Source organism: Aythya ferina (genome assembly GCF_964211825.1).
Source record: "Aythya ferina genome assembly, chromosome: 14".
Classification (NCBI taxonomy): domain Eukaryota; kingdom Metazoa; phylum Chordata; class Aves; order Anseriformes; family Anatidae; genus Aythya; species Aythya ferina.
Window position 1 is genome coordinate 11,337,236 of NC_140312.1, and position 22,946 is coordinate 11,360,181.

The 22,946-nt window shown below is 49.1% G+C and overlaps 1 protein-coding gene across 6 annotated transcripts in view; it reads right to left on the reverse strand.

Annotated features, from left to right (window-relative positions):
• The window catches only part of PSD2 (pleckstrin and Sec7 domain containing 2), an 84,783-nt gene that overhangs the window by 27,780 nt on the left and 34,057 nt on the right, over positions 1-22,946 (reverse strand). For 2 of the 6 annotated variants that reach the window (XM_084535305.1, XM_084535306.1), the window contains exons 2-7: positions 17,936-18,499; positions 10,844-11,332; positions 9,733-9,927; positions 4,072-4,152; positions 3,397-3,509; positions 472-532 (exon numbers count right to left, since the gene is read on the reverse strand). In XM_084535305.1, the coding sequence (XP_084391431.1) occupies positions 472-532; positions 3,397-3,509; positions 4,072-4,152; positions 9,733-9,927; positions 10,844-11,332; positions 17,936-18,435 (1,439 nt within the window). In that variant the 5' untranslated portion in view covers positions 18,436-18,499. Of the gene's footprint in view, positions 1-471; positions 533-3,396; positions 3,510-4,071; positions 4,153-9,732; positions 9,928-10,843; positions 11,333-17,935; positions 18,500-19,696; positions 19,736-22,946 lie in introns of those variants that run through there. The other 4 variants (XM_084535307.1, XM_084535308.1, XM_084535309.1 and 1 more) reach the window with 4 other exon arrangements.

Genomic DNA, 22,946 nt, shown 5'->3' on the forward strand with positions numbered 1-22,946 from the left:
AGCTGGGATTTGCTTCATGTTCTGGGAATGAATGATCAGATCTGGTCCCGTAAGAAACTAATCATTCCATTGCAGTTTTGCAGATGAGGTGAGTGTCACATGTCTGAACCACCAGAAAAAGCAGCACAATTGGAGCTGCTGTTTGCCACTCCACAAAAACTGGTGGTGATGACTTCTCCATGAGAGCTTCTGTGGCATGGCTGATGTATGCAGTAGGTCCTGGGAAGAAAGCTGCATTGCCTGTGCCTATATGAGATAACTGACATCAGATGTGACTTTGGCTTGAGTGTGCAGTGACAGTAATAGAAGGTCTGTCCCCAGAACTGGTCCCAGCACCCACAATTTCCCCTGGATCTGTTCAGAGTACCCTCTGCCACCCTATCTTGATTTTCCAGAAATGCATACTGCTTAAGGGCAAAGACCTCTACAATAGATGGGAAAGAAGGAAGGACGCATCTCCAAGTACTACTTACATGGCCATGAAGATCTGTGTTTAGCAGCATCAGGGCACAGGTGAGTGTATGAATCCCATCTGAAACACAAGTCAGACAGCTATTATTATTCTCCTTTCCACAGAGTTTCAGTGTTTGCCCTGTTTTGGCAGCCCACCCATTGCAAAAGTAAGATGCTATGCCTTTGGACCTTAAAGAATGCTCGTTTCTTTCAACTGTGCATGGTAGTTTAAAAAACAAAACAAAACAAACAAACACACAAAAAGATACAAAAAAAAAAAAAAAAAAGATAAAAAAGATACATTTTTTCCTCTCAAACTTTACCCTTTCCTGAAATGATCACCAGGGAATTGGCTTGAAAGCAATTTTCTCAATGGCTTTATAAAGATCAGACTTTTTGCTGACCCCATCTCTATTTCCCCCATGTCCACTTTGTGCCATCACCAGTGCAGAATGTAGCAGAGACTCTGGGAAACAGAGTACTTTAATCAAGTTTCCTCCAGCTGATGACAGTCACCACACAGGTTTGTCCTGAGGTTTTTAGCCTTTGTTCCTGTGCAGTCTGCAAGCTCTTCAGTCCTCCAACAAAATTATTACTAAAAGAGAGTGCAGAATTTTTGTCTTTCTGACAATAAACAAATACAGTTTTTCCTTCCATTTGAGACAGTACAGCACCCTGTTCTGTGCCAGCTGGGCTGGTGGCTTTAGTTATTTCAAAACCATGCTGAGTCCTTAAGCTGCTTAAGGTCAAGAGTCTTGTCTGTCTCCATGCACCACCTCACGGCAGGGAGATGCCTCACACTCCAAGGAGAGGCCAGAGTGCCAAAATACTATAGCCTTGGCCTCTGAACCTGCTCTTCTCATGACTTGGTGTGCTGCTTCACGGACCAGACCCTGAGCACCTCATGCTCACGGCCAAGCTCTAAACACTGATAATTAAAGGCAACCAAAGACATGCAAGCCTAGGATGAAGGTAACTGAGCACGTTAGTTTCTCTCTAGTAATAACCACAGTCTCTGAGAAAGGAAGGGTTTCTTGTGGGAACATCACATACTTCTGTTTGAGAACTGACAATTGCAGGGACTTGCTGTCACTGACATTCAAGAGAGAATCACCTCTTAAGAAAGATGCTTCCTCACTTCCACAGGAAGCAGCTTTAAGCTTGGAAAAAAATACCTTCCTACTGTGTACTTTGGATTCTCTAAGGGAGGTTTGGGGCTGACATTTTCACTTTGCTTTACGGCATTGCTTGGGTTAGATAGACCATGCCCTCCGTGGCCTCCAGGTGGAGCTGATGTCCCAAAACATGCTATTCACTTGCTGTTGCTTGGCTCAGCCACATTCATTTTCTCTGCTAGAACAGTGCCATAGCACATACATATAACTCTTCGACATCTGGCCCTTTTCAATAAAGGAGAGCACCCACAGTGTGTCCAAGCCACAACTCTCTGGAAGAAAGGCCTACAACCCCACTCAGAGGTCAGCAAGTCAGAGCTTCTGCCTCCCGTGTTTGCAGCATCCTGTCATGCAGGCTGAAGCAACCCTTGGTGTTGCAACAGTTGTGTCTCCAACAGTGGAAGAGTAATTGAATCAGCACATAGAAATGCCCTGAAAGGGTAGGGCTGTAAGATCTTCACAGCCACCAGACCATCTCCAGACCAAATTACTTTGGCTTTATCACGTTTCTACGTTGACAGACTACCACAGACACACATGTTTCTTTAGACATCTAAGTAACAAGTAGTGGCTCAAATTTCATTTTGGTGGAAGACCCTGTGCCAGTTTCGTCTAGACACAACTAGAAGGAACTACATTCTGAAGGAATAGCATCAGCTTGCAATAGTTTCCTCAATCACTGCACATCCAGTGTCTGCAAAAGGTGTGAACTGCAAGAGCTACTTTGCTTCCCTCCAGGCCTTGTACATATTTATTAGATTGGATTACAATTGTATTTTTAAGCCCCTTTCACTTTCAGCACTAAGCACAGATCTGTCTTGCTTGGGACTCATCCAGTTTGCATTTGGTCTGCAGAGTGGTCCTTCCCAGCCTTGTGAAATGTGCTCCCACCATCACAGCTAATGCTGTAGCACTGTTTATGAATGAGTCATGACAGTGGCATCAGTGATGTGTTTCAGTTCCACTTTTCATTAGTCTTAATAGTTCTGTACTGTTCAGGATTGTAATATTTTCAAAGCAGTTCCTGCCAGCAGCAGGGACATCTCCACTGATTGCCATGTCACTGTTGAAGAGTTTAACTTTCTGGGTTCACCCTTTTTTTGTATTAGCAGATAATTTCTCATGCAGCCAATATAAATGGAGAAGGTCTCTGAAAGTGGCTAACAAAATACACAGTTCCAGTGAGCCCAGGATTTTATCCATCTCTGCTTTCCCCTGCTGCACTTGTAGAGAGCAAAGAATGCAACCCCTGTGCATAGCAAGCCAATGATCTTTCTCAATCTGTATGGAAATGTCTTCCATTCAGCTGTACCTCTTTCAGTGGACAAGATCTTGGGCTGAGCCAATACCACTTTGCAAGCCACAGCTGCAGTAACTCACTACCCCTGAGAACTACTCCCTCCCTCCCCTGGTGCTGGGCAAAGGGCAGCCACTAAGCCAGGTCACAGCTGAGGAGCTTACCTTCATCACAGCTCACCTGCACTTGTGTGTCCCTGTTACTGGGAGCCCACACTCAGGCCATCAGGCCCTGAGGGGACACACAGGACTCTCGCGAGGAGGTCTGTACAGTGCCTGGTGTCCCCAGTGCCTCCCAGGGCAGGGCTGGTCAGCAGGGCAGCACCCCGGAGGAAGAATAAGCTGCAGCCTGGTCTGGCCAGTGGTTGCTACTCAGGAGGTGGATGGTTAATTTTATGTGCAGGCTCTGTGACACAGGTGCACTGTGAGTGTGCAGCAGTGCCACAGCAGAGCTTGGGAAGGAAAGTGGTACCTTCAGAAGTGCTCTCCTCTGGGTTGCACTGGCAGTATCGCCGGGAGAAGTGAATCAGCACCCGCTCCCGCTCCTGCGTCTCTCCCATCAGTGGGAATGCTTTCAAGAATGTCCTGCAAAGAGAAAATGATACTTAAAGATGTCATGGATCAATCTACTGGGAAGCAACCACGCTAAGGAGAGAGGTGGAAAGGGGATCCTCAGAGCAGCTAGGAACGCCTTTGTCCTCCCCCCAGTCTGTGCACCCCTTGGCCCCTGCAGGTGCAATGCAAAGGGTTTCTATGGAACCAGCTCTGACCTGTGCAGGGAAACATGCTCTCAGCTGAGATCTGACCCACCTCTGGCCCAATGGCAACAGGATGGGTTGTCCATTCCAAAGGGCAGAAGTTGATCCCACTTGCTCTGAGTTTGTACAAAACAGGATTCCTGGGAAAGCTGCTCTCCACCATGGGGAAGCAGGTTGTGGGCCCTCCTGTTAAATACCACTTTTGGTGGCAATATGTTGTGCCAAACGTGACACCAAAGTAAAAATTAAATGACAACCTAGAGCTCCCCCCAGTCCCTGCTCCTGTTGCACAGACAGCCTCTGTGGAGTTGGGAAGCCCAGAGGAGAAACCCACCACAGTACTCTGCTCTGGCCAGCCCGGACGCGGGAGTGCCAAGAGACCAGCTCACCTGAGTGCTTTGTCAAGGGTCAGGCCAGTGAAGTCAAAGAAGCTGAGATACTCCTCTGCTACCAACTTGCTAAATTCGTTACTGTAATTAAAGAGGGAGTAGTCAGCCCTTTCATCAGGGAAGAAGACACTGTCTACAAGAGAACAGCAGATTGCTGCCTCCTGGCCAGCCCAAACTCCCAGTATGACACTGCAGACATGATCCCAGACACAGGAGGACTTTCTCCCAGATTGAAAGGCTGCTGGAAGACCTCCAAAAGGCCCTGAAATGCCCACAGTCTAGCACTGCAGCTGCCAGCCTTAGACACCTGAGAATGAGGGGTACCTGCCCTCAGTGCACCCCTCTGCCATGCTTCTGGCCAGCCAGAGCCTCCTCCACCCAAACCAGCCAGGGATACACAGCCTGAGGAGGAGGCCATAAAGATGCCTAGTGCCTTCTCTCTTACCTTGTCCTCTCCCTGAGGAGGAGGCCATAAAGATGCCTAGTGCCTTCTCTCTTACCTTGTCCTCTCCCATTCCTGGATGTGTCCCCTAATCCTACTGCAAAATTCCTGGTCTCCACCCCACATTGGCTCCCATCTCACTCTCTCACCACAGCACCTTGCTTTGCATCTCTTTGCAATCCCACCCTCAGACACACCAGCCTGCATGTCAGATGGATGCTCCTGGGGTACTGGAGCAGCCAGGGTGCAGGAGAGCTCAGTGGAGATTCTGGCCCCACTAGCCCCTAAGTGCTTCTCCAGGGGTAAAGGAGGATGCTTGGAGATTTTGAAGGATGCTTGGAGACTTCTTGCTTTTAAAGCCAGAATGGGTGATATTAAATTCATCTATCTGCACAACTCAGGTAGCAGAAGAGCAAGGATGATCAGTGAATGCTGGCACAAAATGGTAGATGATCTCAATTCAGTGGGATTGGTCGATGTTGGTGGATGACACCAAGCTGTGTGGTGAGGTTGACACACTGGAGGGAAGGGATGTCATCCAGAGGGACCTTGGACAGGCTTGAGGGGTGGGACTGTGCAAACCTCATGGAGTTTGACAAAAACAGGTGCAAGGTCCTGCACCTGGGCCGGGGCAATCCCAAGCACAAATACAGGCTGGGCAGAGAATGGATTGAGCACAGCCCTGAGGAGAAGGACCTGGGGGTATTGGTTGACAATAAGCTCAACACGAGCCAGCAGTGTGGGCTTGCAGCCCACAGAGCCAACTGCACCTTGGGCTGCATCAAAAGTGTGGAGAACAGGGCGACGGAGGTGATTCTCGCTCTCTGCTCTGCTCTCACGGGATCCCACCTGCAGTACTACATTCAGCTCTGGGTCCCCCAGCACAAGAAAGACATGGATGTATTAGAATGAGTCAACAGAAGGACTATGAAGATGATCAAAGGGCTGGAGTACCTCTCCTACGAAGGCAGGCTGAAGGGGTTGGGGTTGTTCAGCCTGGAGAAGAGAAGGGTCTGGGGAGAACTTAGAAAGGCCTTCCATTACCTACAGGAAAGCCAAGGAAGGATTCTTTGTCAGGGAGTGTACAAGAATTAATGGCTTTAAACTAAAAAAAAAAGATTTATACAGATTAGATATGAGGAAGAAACTGTTTACTAGAAGGGTGATGAGGCACTGGCACAGGCTGCCCAGAGAAGTTGTGGATGCTCCATCCCTGGAAGTGTTCAAGGCCAGGTTGGATGGGGCTTTGAGCAACCTCATCTAGTGGAAGGTGTCCCTGACCATAGCAAGGAGTTTGGAACTAGATGATCTCTAAGGTCCCTTCCAACCCAAACTATTCTATGATTCTACGATTCAATATGATCACTCCTGCCCATATATAATTCATTTTCCTTCTCCCCACAAAATGAAAATCGAGTTTCAAGAGGCAGGATATAAGTATCAGTGCTGAAGTATGTGCAGGCCACAATTTCATTGTTGTCTGAAGACACAGGGCCTCATGAACATAAAACAATCTTACCATTTGGGATTACTATCTCTGAGAAAGAAAATGGCCTCATGGCCAGCCCAGGTAAGTCTGTCTGAAGCAGTACTGCAATAATCAGTGTGTGGATTCCTGCTAGCTTCCTGTGGAAACTTCTGCGCTTCCCCTGGAACTTCACAACAGGGTGATTTGAGAAGCCAAAAATGACCATATGCGTGCAAAAGGAGATGTCACAACATCTTCACTTATGCTAAAGAACCAACAGAGCCAAGTGAGCCCCAGTCCTCCTCTGGGATCCTCTCAGCTCTAAACCTGAAGAAGACCTCATACATTGGCTGTGCCAGTGCTGTGAAATAGCCAGTGCCCTCCCTTCCACAGGTCAGCTCCCACCTCACAAGTGTGATCCTACAGTCTCATGGAAGAAAAGCTCTGATTCCTTCTGCCTGGACACCCTTTGCCAGATCTTCTGGGGATCTGCTTGGGCACTCCGGGCACTGTGCATACAGCAGACTGTCACACACTGCTGCACAGGAACAATCAACAGGGGAGAACAAGGAATTCTCCCACTTAACCTCAAGCTGAACTTGAAGGACCAATGCTCCCTAAAATCAAAAGACAGCAGCACATCTACAGCCCTGCACAAATCTTGGGTGGACTGAGTTGCTCTTGAGGTGTCTTCGTGGCCTACCCTGGATTCCTAACTAGATCTGTAGTCAGGCAGGATGAAAGTGGGAGGGAGCTCCCCTTCACCTCACTCTTCCACCAGGGCAGACCAGGAGGGCAGGCAGGCTCACTGCCTAACCTTCAGTTCACCAGGTCTTGCTGATGGCCAGGACTCACGACCCTCAGGACCCAGACAGCCCAGCAAACAGTGATCTATGACAGCTTCTGTAGTGTCAGCAGCTCCCCAGCCCATCACACCTTTCCATGTGCCTCACCTGCTCCTTCTCCTTTGAAAAGCCCCAGGAAGAGACTGCTGACTTGGCCAAGGGAACCAGATGGTGTTTCAGGGCTGTCTGAAGGTAACCAGCCCCCAGAAGCAATAAACTCCTCTGTCTAGCCATGGGCCCCTCTTCCCTGAGCTCCAGACCAAGTCAACATGCCCTAGGCATGTCTGTGACACAAAGCTCTAATACTGGCCAGGGCAAGCCCATGGCCTCCTCTAAGGTGGGCTTAGATGCCTGCTCCAGTTTCTTTGTTCAATAATTTGTCTTTCCTCTCTCTGTGCTGTCCCAGCTTCTCCCATGGGAATGGGTGACACTTCCACCAGTGCTGCTCAGATATGTCAGAAACATCACTGCAAGAACAGCAAGAGGTTTCCCATGGAGACAAGTCTGTCATCCTGTGCTTAGTGGCTGCACGGCACATACACCTTCTACAGACCACTCATCTTAGAACCCTGTCTGATGCTTCCTCCCTCTCCCTGGTTTGGGAAGGTCCAGGCACCAAGAGTGATTACTGACCTGTCTGGGTCACAAGCCACCTCCAGGGTGACACAGGAGTCCTGGCCTTTTCTTCCAGTTTCATTCCTGCATGGCTGCACATGGATGCATCATGTGCTGTTTTACTGCACTGAATCACACTGTCCTACAAGAGCTACACCTCTGTTTTCTAAGATCCTTATAGTGCCACAGCCACCTGGATCAGAAAAACAAGAGTATCCATAAAAAGTATGGATCAGTAAAATTCACCTAATCTCCAGGAGGGAAGCAGGCTGTGTGGCCAGGCTGTGTGGCTGATGGGACTCTGACAGAGCCCTGGTTCTCCATGTGCTGCAATGCTGCAGCTCTGCACACTGCTGCCTGCTCCTTTGCTGCCTGCATGGGTTTTCAAGCGCAGCAATCTGTTGGGAAACCTTGCAAGTAAGTGCTTGGTGCTGCCATCCTTGTGGTCTGGCACCTGAAACAGGTCAACCTCTGTCCAGCAAGAGATATGTGACTGGGGGTAGTAGTAGAGCTGAGATGATGACACAGACAAATTCAGCAACAAGGATTTTCCATGTAGAGCTCAGTCACTGAAATGCATGCTCTTGACAGACTGAGATAACTTCTGGATTTAGAGTTAACATCATATAATCATGTCAGCTGGAAAGAAACTATTTGGAGATACCCAACCTCTATTTCCTTGTTCATCAAGCCTTGTCTACTTGCTTGACAATGATGAATTTTGGGGGGTTTTGTTTTTGAGAAAATTGCCAATACTCACAAAGAAAAAAAAAGGGGGGGGGGGGGGAGGTCAAGAGGAGCTGAAAAGCCTAAAAATGAAATTTTTACTTTACAAACAACCCTCCTGAGCATCACTTAGACCCTGTTCCCACAGACGTAGGTTGGTCCTACTTTGTCTTACGAAAGTGAGCAAGACCAGCTTAAAATATACCTATTCCCATCCTTCTTCCTTTCCTACTCCACAAAGCCACCTGCTTGGTCCAAGAGCCTGCATATCTATCCAGGTTTTGTGCTAGGAAATGTTCCAGGTGTCAAAAACTCAGCTGATCAAAACACAAGTTGTTTCCTTTTAAAGGCTGTGTCAAGTCCCAGATGTGGATCACCAAACAGCTTCCCAAGGTGAGGATGACAGGTAGAGGGAGGACTGCAGAAATAAGCGAAGAGGCACACTCAGATGCACCCCAGAGACTCATTGAAACTGCCCCACTCAGACAGCTGAGCTGGTGTGGCAGATTTGCAAGAAAGACAGATGCCAGGCCTGAGGCAGCAGAAATCTGATATGTACCTGCTACAAGAGCAAAAGAGGTAAATGAAAATGCTGTCAAGTGATATACAAAGTTTCCCTTGGAGATCACTCATGGGCTCCTTCCTCCCCAGGACCAAGCTGAGCTACAGACCATTCTCAGTGTTGGAAGCTTGGGTATTTGCAGAGGGACAATTGTTTCCCGCTGATCTAGACAGCAGGCCATTTCAACAACATACAAAGAAACAGAAACATGTTATATTTTATCCAGGAGAAATACTCTGGGGATTGGTGTCCTCATACCCACTGGCATCCTAAAGTCACATGTTACTGTTATGTTTATTACTATTTCCCCATCTTTTACAAACCACTGTGCCTCTCTGGCATTTGAATAAACTCTTCTATTTCCTTTTTGCCTTCCCCATGCCAGTCTACCAGCTGAAGGGCCTGGACCTCTGTTGTGCAACTGTCTCTCCATCAAACCCTTGTGGGCTCACACTGTCTATACTGACTGGTTCAGGAGGCACTGCAGCAAGAAGATTTTGGGGTGCAGACATGAATACCCTGGGGAATGGCAGGGCAAAGATGTTGCAGGGCTTCTGTCTTGTCCCACTGAGACAGACTCTCATTGCCACTACACTCCCAGGAGCTCCAGTTAAACACAGGAAGGTCAAGATCCAAAACTCTTCAGCCTGGGAATTGCTTTAGGTGTCCTGCTGGGCCTCTTTCAAATGCAGGAAGCTCTTTGTTCTGGCAGGCAGCAACTGCAGCTTGTGGCAATTAATGCCCAACACATGCAAACAACTTGTAGGATTCAAATTGCAAGGGCATTGGTCTTGGACCAATTTCAACTGTGAAGATGACAGGTAGCCCTGACACGAACCAGCAAGGCCTTGTAACAGTAGGTTTGTCCCTTTCTGTTTTTGTCCTGTTCACCATGCTCCCATGGACCCTCCCCACCACAGGTGTGCTTCTGATAGCCTGAATCAGTGCTGCCACCTCTGTCAACTGCTTGGCCAGGCTGGCTGCACTCCAAAGCCCCACTTACTTCTTCCCAAGCTGGCGTGCCACATCACAGCGCTTGAACCCTTCAAGGTTGTAGAGGCGCTTGGCCAGCCTCTTTGCAGCCTCGCTGTCTGCCCTGCAGCCATTTGCCAAGGTGTCTGTGCTTCCCTGGTCGAGCTGCTCTGTGCTGCCCATGTCGGAGTCAGAGTCTGACAGGGCATCTTTCAAGCTGGCATCGCTACACAGAAACAAGAAACAAGATTCAAGGAGCAGCAACGTGATTTGATGAAACCTGTGGAAAATACCACATTTTGATTTCTTCTTGTCCCAAACAAAAAGTATGAAAACACACTTGTGAACAGGACATTGGACAAAACCTCTTTCATTTCAGGTCAAAAGAAATGCATTTTTGATGCATTCAAAATAGTACAGATTCATTTCAAACTTTTAGGAAAGAGATGAAAGAGAAACTGACTCCTCACTAAAAAATGACGTCACATCCATTCAAAACAGGGAGACCCAATACCATTTTAAAGTTCCTCTCTTGCCACTGATATGGAAAGTTGTCCTGAATGGATACAGAGACTGACAAAAATATAGATCCATCTGGTTGATGTCTAAGGGATACCAAGCTTTTTTGGAGCTGCTGACATTCAGGAAACTTAAGGAACAGATGATATGCTTTTAGGGTTAGATTATTTGCTGAGGATTGGGTTTATTATTTGCTGGCTCAGAGGATGACATCTCCATTGATCTCCTCACTGTCTGCAGAAGAGCTCCTGGGGAAGCCTCTATAGGGTCACTTAAGTGAAACCTTGAGCACGTTTGGGAGTGTGTCTGATTAACTCTTACCTGTCATGAAGGTAATCTTTTGCAGATTTCAGTGGTCTGCCTAGAACAGCTCCAGCTTTGCCTGCCTTTAGAGCAGATGGGATTTTTGAGCAGCTAGATGAAAGTTTGTCCTGGGGGTGTTTGGCCTCTCCACCATGACAGCACATGTGAGGAGGCACAAGGGGGGGGGGGGGGGGGGGGAGGAAGCAGGAAAAAAAAAGGCATCTCCACCTCTATTACATTCTCTGAGGCTTGCTCCTGGGCTGGGACCCTGTAAGATAAGGATAATTCCCTTTGCCCAAGGAATTCAAGGCCTGCCGTACCTGATGGAGTTAATGATCTTGGTCGCTTCTTCCTCTGAACCTTCCACATGGAACCCATTTGGGATATTCTTCAAAGACAAACGGCTCAGCACATTCTCTGACCTGCTGCTAGTAATTGAGTGCCTAAGAGGGCTCCCAAAATCCCCTTCCACTGGTTTTACCGCTGCCTGCTCTTGCTTATCAGCAGCCATGTGGTGAAGGGCTTCTCTCTGCTGGGCCACCAGTTTCTGCTCCAAGAGCTCTGGGCTTTCCTTGACTCGTTGCTGGATCAATGGTGTGAGTGGGGCCTCAAAACTGACACAGCTGTCTGTCTCGTCTGTGAGAGAGAGGACATCCAGAGAGTCCAAGCTGCTGTAGTATGTGCCCTTCATTAGGTCAGACTCAACAATCTTCTCAAAGGTTGAGCTGAATCCATCCCTGATGTCTTTGAATTGAAAATGTTCCTTGTCGTCCTCACTACAGCTCAGCTTGGCATTTCCAGCAGCAAACCTGTACCAAAAAGAAAGATGTGGAAAATACTGTCAAAGTAATTGCTTGCACTGTTCATCTTGGAGCTAAGGGGCAGGAGAAGAGGCAAAAATAGATTCTGTGATTATAGGCCCTTAGGAGTTTTCTGTGGTATAACCTGCTTTGATCCCAGTTTTATTACAAGTTTCCAGAGCTGAGGAAGGTCGAGCTTTACAATGAGCAATCCCAGGGACCTGGGCAACCATGGTCAAGCCCCAGTAAAAAGCCAGAGCTCTGAACTGGTTACAGTGGTGCCTGACACCTGTGACTGGGCCAACTGCCAGAATGGATTTAATCTGCAGGTTCTCTTTTCCTTCAAGTGCTCTGATCCTGGCAACCCCAAAACCACGAAAGTCCTGCTGTTTGCTGAAGGGCTGCCCTGTGCTGCCTGTGTGTGGGCACATCTCTCCATTCTCATTGATGCACCTGTGATCAGGAAAGCCAAGAAGCTCAGGTTCTTGTGAAGTGGATACTCCTTCCTGTCCTTCGTCCTCTGCGATTCTGGGTGCCAGGTCAGCTGCCTGGTGATCTGTGGCAGGAACAGGCAGTGCTGGCACACCAGGGAGCAGGGCAGGCCCACCTGAAGGGCAGTGCAAGGAGGGAGACGATGCACAGCCTACACTCCGTGCGTGAGGCCAGTGAGGCTTTGACAAACAAGTTCTTGCACCCTTTGAAAAGTCATTTCTGATGTCTGAGCTTTTAGAGCTGCTGTTCACAAACCTAACTCTAAGACTGTATGGCCTAAAATATTACTTGAATACATAGAGCCAAATAATCTCTTCATTCCAGGAGCTCAGGGCTTTAAAAACACTGTCACCCAGATCACCAGAGCTGGCCACACAACAAACCAGACATAAGCAGAAATGACACAGACAGCATCAGGTCCTCAGACTACTGCAGCCTGGGGTCTCCTCATCCTCAGAACTGCTTGTCTTTGCAAATCCATTCATCCCTGAAGGCTGAACTGCAAAGCCTGGACATGATTTTGTATACAGAACAGGTCTCCTCCCTCCACAAAGCAGGAGGAACTTTAGAAACTCTATCCCCCTGTAACAAGAAGGATTTTACAGGCTTAATTGCAGCCAGTGGTGGGAATTACAGACCTATCTTGGCAGCTTGACCCACTGCCCAACTTCTTGGAACTACCCCCTTTTATTTTCCAGTCCAAACTCCTATAGGAAGCAACAAAGTCAGAAGACCTGTGTCCCTACAAATGCCCCAGCGAAGTCTCTTGTGCAGGACAAAGGGTAGAGACCAGGGCAGGTGCTGTGGCAGAGGATGCATCAGTGGATGCTGACGAGCCTGCCAGCACCAACAGACACAAGTTCCACACACCACATCTCTCCCTGAATGGTCCCAGAGAAGACCCTCCCCAAGTGAAGACAGGCTTCCCACAGCTTAGACCAGCCCAGAAGCAGTGCCTGCATTTAAGTCAACAAAGCTGGGCTAGGGTGGGATACAAGGTACGACCGCACTTGTATGAATGAACACGACATAGCCTCCCACAGGGAACTGTTGTGTATTACACAGTGGGGAAGGCAATTGCTTTACTTAAATAAGGAGCCATATATTTATTTGCATTGTAATCACAAGCTTCTGTCTATTGAAGTAACATTGTACCTAATTGCCTGTGCTGCTTTTCCCAGTCATCTCTGAAATGCTGTTTTATTGCTTATGGCAAGGCATGCAGAGCAATGCACTTGGTTATTATTGCAACTGAACTGTGCTGGATTTTTATGCACTGAGTTGTTTACATTTCAATTCTCACTGGCTAATTAGTTGTAATAAAGTAGAACCTAGTTTGCTGTGTTGGTGGAGTAGGGAGGCCAATCACAGGACATGATGGCACTTAGGACTTTCTTGCCTGTGTACTGCAGGCCTTCTGCAAAGTTCTTCTGAAACTTTGTTTAATGAAATTTGAAATGCTTGTTGACTGTATATTAACATGGGAGGAAATGTCTGTGCAAAGGCAGCAGTCACAAACCCACAGGTACTAAGCACAGCTTACAAGCCAAACGCGGGGATTCCTAGATTTATCAGTTTGACTTTTTGCATGACTTTATGGGGCTGAAATCAGAGAAAATCAACCACCAGTGAAGCTCTCAGTTTGACTGCAGAGCTGCAAATCCCCTGAGATCAGCAATGCCCTGAGATCAGCCCCATACTGGGGGATCCTGAGAAGGTGAAAGAAAATGAGACTTCGACATATGGTATATTGTCATCCAGGGGATGGTATGGGATAAATGAGAAAGGGAGGAAAAAAGATTCAGTGAGTGCAAACTGCAGTAGAAGTACTAAAGCTTTGGCTTTATCTTCTTGACTGGGGAAATTCACAGACAATGGAGGATGACAGTGAATTTCCCAGTGCTCTGGTATGTCTGTCAGCTTTGTTTCTCATGACCCACACTTATTGATGAACACCAGTGCAGCAGGCAGTTAGCTATAGCAAGGAAAGACCATGCTGAGTTTGGCCTAGCTACGCGTTTCTTCCACTCATACTATGGATAGGTGGTCAAAGTACGAAGGAGCCTGAACACAGCAAGCTAACCTGATCCCAGAGAATATGTGGTTTCCCAGATTTCATCTGTGTCCCTGAGGCTTTCCAGATGGCCTTCTGCATCCAGGTATAGTGTGTTTTGTCCCCTGCACATTCAGCTTCCCAGAATACTTATTTTCTATCCAAGTCAATATGTTCACAGCATAAGATCATGGTCAGTGCATGCAGAGTGCAGTCAGGTTGCATCAGGCCCAAATCCTTAGCCTGCCACTTCTCCCAATTCATGCCCCAGTACCTTAAAATAATTGCAGTTCCAGTGACTGCAGCAGCATTCACTGACCACTTACGGCTTTGTCTTGAACTCACAGTCTCTGCCAGGGAACCACAGACCAAGCAAATATGATTCCCTTGCAGCAGAGAGACTTGCAGACATCCAAGACTTGACAGGGTAGCTTACAGGTCTTGTGGATCCTGTGTGAAGGTGGATTCCCCAGGCTCTCTGGACATCATCAGGCAGTAGCATCCTGCCCCAGACTTCTTCCTCTTCAATATCTTCAATTGTGCCTCTTGAAACAGTGCTTCTGCTTCATGCTGGGGGCCTTGGGTAAAACAACCAGCTTTTTACTGAGCAGCCTGCTCGACACTGCAGACGCAATGGATTAGGGATGCTTGTCGTCAGCCCACATGCTGTATAGCTTCCTAGCACTGCTGACACTCCTGGCCATGCTCCAGACAGTGCTCCCAACAAACGGCTCAGCCTGAAGCCTACACCAGGCTAAGACCAGGAGGTGATTCAAATGCCCCTTTTGGCCATCCCATCCCTGTCACACCTCCTCTTAAGAATCACAGAATCACCTAGGTTGGAAGAGACCTCCAAGATCACCTAGTCCAACCTCTGACCTAACACTAACAAGTCCTCCACTAAACCACATCACTAAGCTCTACATCTACACATCTTTTAAAGACATTTTCTGTTATCTTTAATAGCAGTAGCCAGATTGAGTGCCAGATGAGCTTCAACCTTTCTAATTTTGTCCCTGCACAGCCTTACAACATTCTCTAAGTCCCCCTGACTGGCCCACTCTCTTTTCCAAGATCATAAACCTTTTTTTTTTTTTTTCCCTAAGCTCAAGCCACAACTCTCTGTTCAGCCAGGCTGGTCTTCTTCCACACCAGCTCGTCTTTGGGCACGTGGGGATGGTCTGATCCTGAGTCATTAAGATTTCCTTCTTGAGGAGTGCCCAGAATTCCTGGACTCCTCTGCCCTTCAGAACTGCCTCCCAAGGGACTCTGCCAACCAGTGTCCTGAACAGCTCGAAGTCTGTCCTTCAGAAGTCCAAGGTAGCAGTCTTACTGATCCCCCTCCTGACTTTCCCAAGAATAGAGAACGCTACCATTTCATGGTCACTCTGCCCAAGACAGCTCCCGACCACCGTATCTGCCACCAGTCCTTCTCTGTTTGTGAAGAGAAGGTCTGGCAGGGCACCTTCCCGGTATGCTCACTAACCAGCTGCGTCAGGAAACTATTTTCCATACTCTCCAGAAACCTCCTAGACTGCTTTCTCTGGGCTGTGTTGTGCTTCCAGGATATGTCTGGGAAATTGAAGTCCCCCACGAGACCAAGTGCTGACGATTGCACAACTTCTGCCAGCTGCCTGTAGAACTCCTCATCTGTCTCCTCATCCTGGTTTGGCAGTCTGCAACAACCCCCTGCCAGGATGCTTCCCTTGTTGGCCTTCTCACCGATCCTAACCCATAGGGACTCAACCTTACCATACCCAGCCTCAAGTTCCACAGCATCAGAACACTCTCTAATATAGAGAGCCACGCCACCACCCCTTCTGTGCTGCCTGTCCCTTCCGAAGAGCCTATAGGCAGACATTGCAGCACTCCAGTCATGGAAACAGTCCCACCACATTTCAGTGATGGCAACCAAGTCATAGCCTGCCTGCTGTACAATGACTTCCAGCTCCTCCTGTTTGTTGCCCATGCTGCGTGCATTGGTATAGATGCACTTCAGCTGGGGCATTGCCTGCTCCCCAGGCCTTGACATTGTTCTCCTGGGACATCTCTAATGAGACTTATTTCCTCCCCATACCCTCTTCTTGCCTAGTTTAAAGCCCTCTCAATGAGCCCTGCCAGCTCCTGTGCTAATATCCATTTTCCCCTTAGGGACAGGTGGAACCCATCTGCAGTTATCAGGCCAGGTGCTGAGTAAAGCACCCTGTGGTCAAAAAAAAAAAAAAAAAAAAAAAAAAAACCACAAAATATCTGTGCTGGCACCAGCCTCTGAGCCACGTGTGTATCAGGAGGGCTTTCCATGTCCTCTCTGTAGCCCTCCCTGTCACTGTTGGGATGGAGGAAAGCACGACCTATACTCCCGCTCCATCTACTAATCGTCCCAGTCCCCTAAAGTCCTGTTTGATAGCCTTCAGCCTTCTCTCTGCAATATCATCACTGCTAGCCTGGACTATCAAAGAAGGCCATGTTACTCTGCTGTTCTTCTCTGCTCATGGCATCTCTCTCATGTTGGGGAAGGAGGTACGTAGACAAGGCCATAAGGTTCACAGTGACTATTAACCCTGAGTGGCTACAATCCAGCCTGTTGGGTGATCTGTGGTGACAAAGGGAAGCATCCCTGCCCAGGAATGGCATGGAAAAAAGCTCACCTCATTCCAGTGACCAGTCATTTTCCCTCAGTCCCCAAGCCTGAAGAGCCCCAAGGAGGTTTAGGCAGTTACAGAGGCTCTCAATGAGGTTGTGTCTCTGGTCAGTGTCCCCCAGCCTGGAAAGTTCTGCCATGAAATCAGGCTGTCAGTATGGAGGACGCAGACTGGAGGTATGACACATGCTGGTCTGTCTCGGGCACTGAGAACAGGCTGACAGGTGTATTTCTCAGCTCACACTGCTGAGTTTCCACCCGTCCAGCCGCAGACTACGGCATCTGGGAGAGGACTACCTGCCATGGACCTTCAGACATGAAGATGGCCAATTCTGCAAATTTGGGGTGTATCTGAAAAAGGTCAGTGTAAGCTCTTCTACACCTTGCCTGATGCATGGGTGAAGACTGCCTTGACCAGAGGTATCTAAACCTCATGAGGATTGCTGAGCCCCAGCAATGAGTGCCTGGTCCTTGGTGAGAGGAATAGATCCTGATGGGCTGATGCAGTGATGTTTCTCCAGGCAGACGCAAAGGGGACTCTTCAGCAGGCCCCACTGCTCTGCCTGGTCATTTCAGCAACTGGGAACATGCTGTATGCTGGTGGCTTCATCCCCTAAGCCAGCAAGACATTCAGACCTGGTGCAGTGGCTCCGAGCGTACACACAGCTTCTGAGGCATTAGTGGGGTTACCTGGGCTGAGGCACAATGAGCCCACATGGCCACTTCCATTGTGTCACAGCAATACACAGCACTTCCCAACTGCCCTGCTCACCTCCCAGCATCCTAAAGCACACACATCCCAGATGGAGCAGCACGATCCTTCCCCTTGCTGCACACTCATGAGCCAAAGCAGAAATCAAGCTATCCTTGTGTCACCCAGGCACTGGTAGCACCAGCCACAAGTGCAGTGGGGACCAAAGATCAGTACCTTGCCCTCTCTTACTAACATCGTGGTCCTTGGATGCAAAGTTTTGATCTGCTAGTCCATGGACTGCCAGAGCAAGCGATTCTGACAGGGACTTTCAGGGCATACCAGGCTCCCCATCAGCTCCAGGCTATTGTGCTTGCCCTGCTTTGATACCTAAACTATCTCAGCAAACTCTGCCTGAACTGCTGCAGCTAAATCTGTAACTTGTAAGTGGGATGCTCCCAGAAGTCATCACCCTCAGTACACTTGAGATCTCTAAGCCTTTTCCTTCACCTTAGTGCATCAGGGGCAGCCACTGTCTCTAATCACATTTTTTCTGCATTTGCAATAGGGAAAGGAGCCCAGAGAGAAAAAGTGAAAACAGTTAGCTATGAGAGCAGCTGCAGCTCTTTTAACTGGTGAGTTACACAGGAAGGAATGGAACTCAAACCAACGAAATCTGGAAAACGGCACACATGAAGCAATGCCAAGCTAGTGTTACGATGTCTTCACACTCACCCGAGCTGATCCTCCGCCTCATTGCTGCTCAGCATTTCTGAGGAGCCCAGGAAGCCATGTAAGTGCAACTTGCCAAGGGCCTGGATCCGTGCCTCTGGAGCCAGGGATCCCCTCTCCCCGGAATCCACGCTGCTGGGGCTGGGCACGCTGCTGTCCTGCTGCTGCAGCCTCACCACCTCCCCAACCGCACCGAGCTCCTCGTCCACGCCGTTGTCCAGCGCTGGCCCCTCACAGCCTTCGCTATCACTCGGGGTGTCTGCCCCTGATCCCTGCTCCTCGTCGCCTGCAGAGGCTGCCAGATGTTTGTCCCCAGAGCCCCGGCGCACCCCATCTGCTCCTTGGCCGGGCTCGGCATCATCCAGGGGGCTGGCCTTCCTGCTGGCAGGCTCCGGAGGCTGGCCAAGCTGTTCGTCCCCATCGCTGCAGGCTTGCACAGCAGGCTGCGAGCCCGAGGAATGCAGCTCGCTGGAGGATGCCACAGACAATGGGAAGTCACTCATATTCCGCTTGTTCTCCCGGCGCTTGCAGGCTCTCTCCCCGCGGTCAGCTCAGGCGTGGCACTACCTACAACAGAAAAGACACTGCGTCACACATGCCTGAAGGGATGTCTGAGCGATGCTGGCTTGTCCATAGCAGCTCAGAAGGGTGACAGCCAGTGCCACATCTGCAGTGGCAGGAGTAGAGAAGGAAAATTCATCCCCCACCCTGCTTTGACCCCTCAGTGTAAAAGCAGGGAGGAGTCATGCAGGGAAGGGTGTGTTGCTTGCAAGGACAAATGCTTGTTACCCAGCACAGTGAGACTGGAGAAGAAAATCTGCTCTTGAGATCCTGAGCCACCAGGGCCAGGCATTCCACCTTCCAGAGAGCAGAGGTCCCAATAGCCCCCACACAGCCCAGCCCAAACAGGGGCCGGGGACAGGAATGTGGCCCTACTGCTCTTCCCCGGCTGGTGACTGGGGTCCTATTCCCCGGCACTCTCTGCCCACCAAAAGCTGGGGCCTGTTTCTTGGCCTGGCAGAAATAGGAGAAAGGTGTGATTTTTTTTTTTTTTAAACACATTTAAGCAGCCATCATGTGCCAACCTGTGTGATTCTCCCTGCTGACTTCTCATTTCTAAGTGTCTTCTTCCCTGCCAGAGTAACACTTTTCCAGACACACAGGTACTGCTGAAGCAGTTGCCTGTTAAAATTCCAGCAAAAGCATCCTTACTGAATATCCCATGAGATGCTCTCTCTGTAGGGCAAGGGAAGGGCACTATATTGCACCAAGTGACATAAATGGCTTTTTCGATAAGATCTTAGCCATGGGCTACAGCCCCACAGTGCTATGCAAGTATTGTAAGCCCTGCACCTGAAATCCAGTGACCATAGTGCCAGGAGAAATGACCTCTTTCTGGAAGCAGGTGTTTCTATGTGGTGTTCAGGTTGAGGAGTGATAACAGCCAATTTTGTTTTAAAACAATGTCTGTCTTCAACTCATCAGGAAGCATACCTAATTGGTTACAGCAAGCAGATGAGAATCCTGGCTTCTCCTCCTAGTTCTGGTCCTAGCTCTTGTCTCTAGCAGATCTTCATAACTCCCTGCCTCAGCTTCCCTCTCTGCACACCAGAGATAACACATCAGCTGTGTCAGGGTGCTCAGACATTGAAAATGGGCTCTGAGTGCTCTGACTTGCTGACCTGCAGCTCTCATTAGCAGTAACTGCTTTGCAAGTACAGGGCCCTACTAGTTCTTGGTAACAAGAGGTGCCTCTGCCCTTACCATTCCTCAGCCCGTGGAGGCTGTGCAGTGTCAGCAGCCTGTCCGCTCCTGCTGGTTCCTCTGCACCTGGGCAAGGAGCAAAGAAGTGTTGGGTTTGGACCAAAACACCTTAATGTGTCCTGGACATGGACATAGCTGTGCAGGTATGTGCTGAGCTGCTGGCTGAGTGGGACAGATCCCAAGGGGAACCCCAATCCCTTCTGTCCCAGGCAGGACCCAGGATCTGCCCCCCCCCCGTGTCCTGTTCCCTGCTGCTAGGAGATGGGGTGAGCTGCGGAGTTCAGAGGTCCGTGTCAGACAGGTTTGTAGAAAAACACTCCTCGAGTTGCACATGCCACAGATGTGAGACGGAGCAGGTGCCTCTTTGAGGCAATGTAGGCAGGTTTACCTCTTCTCCACGTGCATCCATGTGCACCTTCGGCTGTCAGAGAGAGCACAGCATCCCCACCTACCACACTAGGTGCAGCCAGGCTCTTCCGACAGATGCATGATCCCTGCCTGTACCAACAGACCAGAGAAAGTGAAGCACAGGCCAGAGAGAACCCCACTGACCTCCTGCCACCCTGCTGCTGCTCCATATCGGGCTGCTTCCCAGACCCATACCACGGCTGAATGACTCATTCTTTGCAAAATACTTCTCATGATCTTCCCTCTGCACACACCGGTATTCCCTGGTTTTCAGCCATGGCAGTGCAACAGCTGAGTACATGAGTAATCCTTAGAAAGGGCTTCTGACTTCTTTCTTCCTACAGACTTCCTTCACGTGCACTGCCGGTGGAGCCAAGCCATTGCAGTATCTTCAAGGAATTTACTTACAAAACTATCAAGACTCTCCAGAGTATGACCACACTGCAATCTTGAGTAATGCTGGAAACCTAACATGATCCAAATTTCAGCACTTTCCCAGAATGGGGGTATAATACAGACATGCAACACAGGACCAATATTCAAATCTTTGGGGAAACCTTTCCAGAAAAGCTCTGCAGGTCTTTTTCATGATGTGAGCTGAAGAATGCTTTTTTCAGCTTAGCTGAATAGAAAGAATAGCTTTTTTTTTTTTTTTTTTCAGTTCTAATTTTTAAAACTAACCAGGGAGTTTGGGCTGAAATTCACCACCTCCCTGCTACTGCTCCAATAACTTCAGTAGGAACTAGATACCACCCAAGATAAATTCCAGTCTAGTAATTAAAACTTGTCACAGCTATAAGCAAGTAGAAAACAGGAACCTAAGTGTGATTAGGAGACAGAGCTAAGAAGAAATGTTGGCAAACATTTATAAATGTGAGGTGCATTCTACCCTCCTAACTTTGATCCAATTCTTAATATCAATAAATCAACATTTATGTTATTATACATAAGCTGCTGCATTATGCTTACTGTTTTTACCCTCTGTGAAGTCTGCGGGATATTTATAGCCTGGAAGAAGGGCTGAAGAGTCAGTAGCTAAACACTGAGGCATGTTTTTCCTTGTCCTGAGTTTCTGATGGAGAAGAAGCACCAAGGAAGCCATGGGAGGATGCAGAGACTGTTGCTCAGACAGGAAGACCAGCAGCTTCCAGCACACTGGTCTGAGTAAAGCCAGCAGTGCCTCTCACAGCCTCCTGACCCCTCCAAGATGGGTATGTCTCTTGTGTGGATCCATACTCCACTGCACACACATGAAGGGAGGCTGTCATGTGCAGCTGTGGTCTGCGGGCAAGCCGAGCTGTGTATTACTCAGCAACTCACTAGCTACTAGATTAATGTATGTGCTGACAATCACTTGAAGCACACCCAGGTTATGGGTAGCTGAGGCTTCCCAGAAGCTCCAGAGGAATGGCTGGGATGTGAGCCTGTGACTCACCCAGCTGCCCGTGGTGATGCCTTGTACTGAAATTACCTACTGACTCCTTCCACCCTTGCGCACGCAGCCAGGCCAGTGTGTCCCACACGAGCTGCAGAAGGTCTCTCCTGTTCTGCAAACCCATCAGCCAACCATATGCGGTAGAGCTCATCTGTGAACCACTACCTTCCTGCTTGTGTTACGTATGTGCATGGGCAAAGGGAAGAGGAGATGTGCTGTGATGCCACCAGTTGGACTCAGAAGACCACCAAGATTGGAGGAGCTGGTTAGAGCTGACCACACCTGCCCCCAACAAATAGCTGCCCCTCAGTGCTGGACAGAGACCAAAGGTAGCCTTTCTGTCAGCGCTGAGAAAGCACCACACACTGCAGCACCTTGCAGGGGCTGGGACTCAGAGGGCTGCCCTGGGTCTCCCTTCCATTTCCCCAAAGCAGTATGGCCTGACAGACAGGAGACTGAATTGGACTATGGTTTCTATTGCACATTCCCCTTGTCCCTGCTTGTTTCTTCAAGTTTCTGCATTGCAAAGTGCTCTGGTCAAGAGCTGTACAGGTAAGGGCTAGAAGGTAATATCTGAGTTTGCACTGGTGGATTTTCACGACTGAGCCTTCCCCTTTCTGCAGCCTCAGGCATTCCCTCAAGTAACTGCTGCTTTCCTAGGTCCCATGGGTAGAGCAGGCATCCCATGGGTGTCCACTGCTCCCAGCCTCCAGCAAAAGTAACAAAGGTTAGCATAAAAAGAAAGGGCAAGAAAAGAGAATGAACTGGCATATGCTCTGGCTGGGACTGCTCACTCCAATGGCTACGGTTGCTCTGCTGAAAGCATGCACTTTAAGAGCTGTTAAGATACAATTCCACGATTTGGACTTGATTAGCTCTTTAAGGCCCACATAAGTAGTAGGGCATGGATTCATACTGGAAAGAGGCTATTATTGCTGTAGGAAAGGCAAGGAGAAGCCAAGAGATCCATGATCTAGTGCTAAACATAGTCCTTCCCTGTCTCCTTCCCAGAGCTGGGGCTCAGTGCTTCTACCATAAGATGGGAGAGGGGCAAGAGCCTCTCTGCCCTTTCTTGTAGGCCATTTCCAAGCAAGACAACTGCAGTTATGAGAGCTATTAGTTTCATTTATCAGGCTCCTGGCAACACCAGCCTGTGTGTGTAATGTGCCCAGTGCCACAGAACAGCTTTGCAGCACAGCCACTGACTTGCCCACTCTGCCTCAGGGTCCTGCATGGCCCCTGGACCACAAGGAGACCAGGGCAGGGCTGGTGTGGGGCAAAGGACAGCAGAAATACCCCGTCAGCACTACTTCAAGGTTTGCCCCTGACTGCGTGGGTGGGCAGTGTGATGGGGCTCCCAGGAAGCAATTGCCTGCTGCTGGTCTTCAAGCCTTCACTCACTGATGG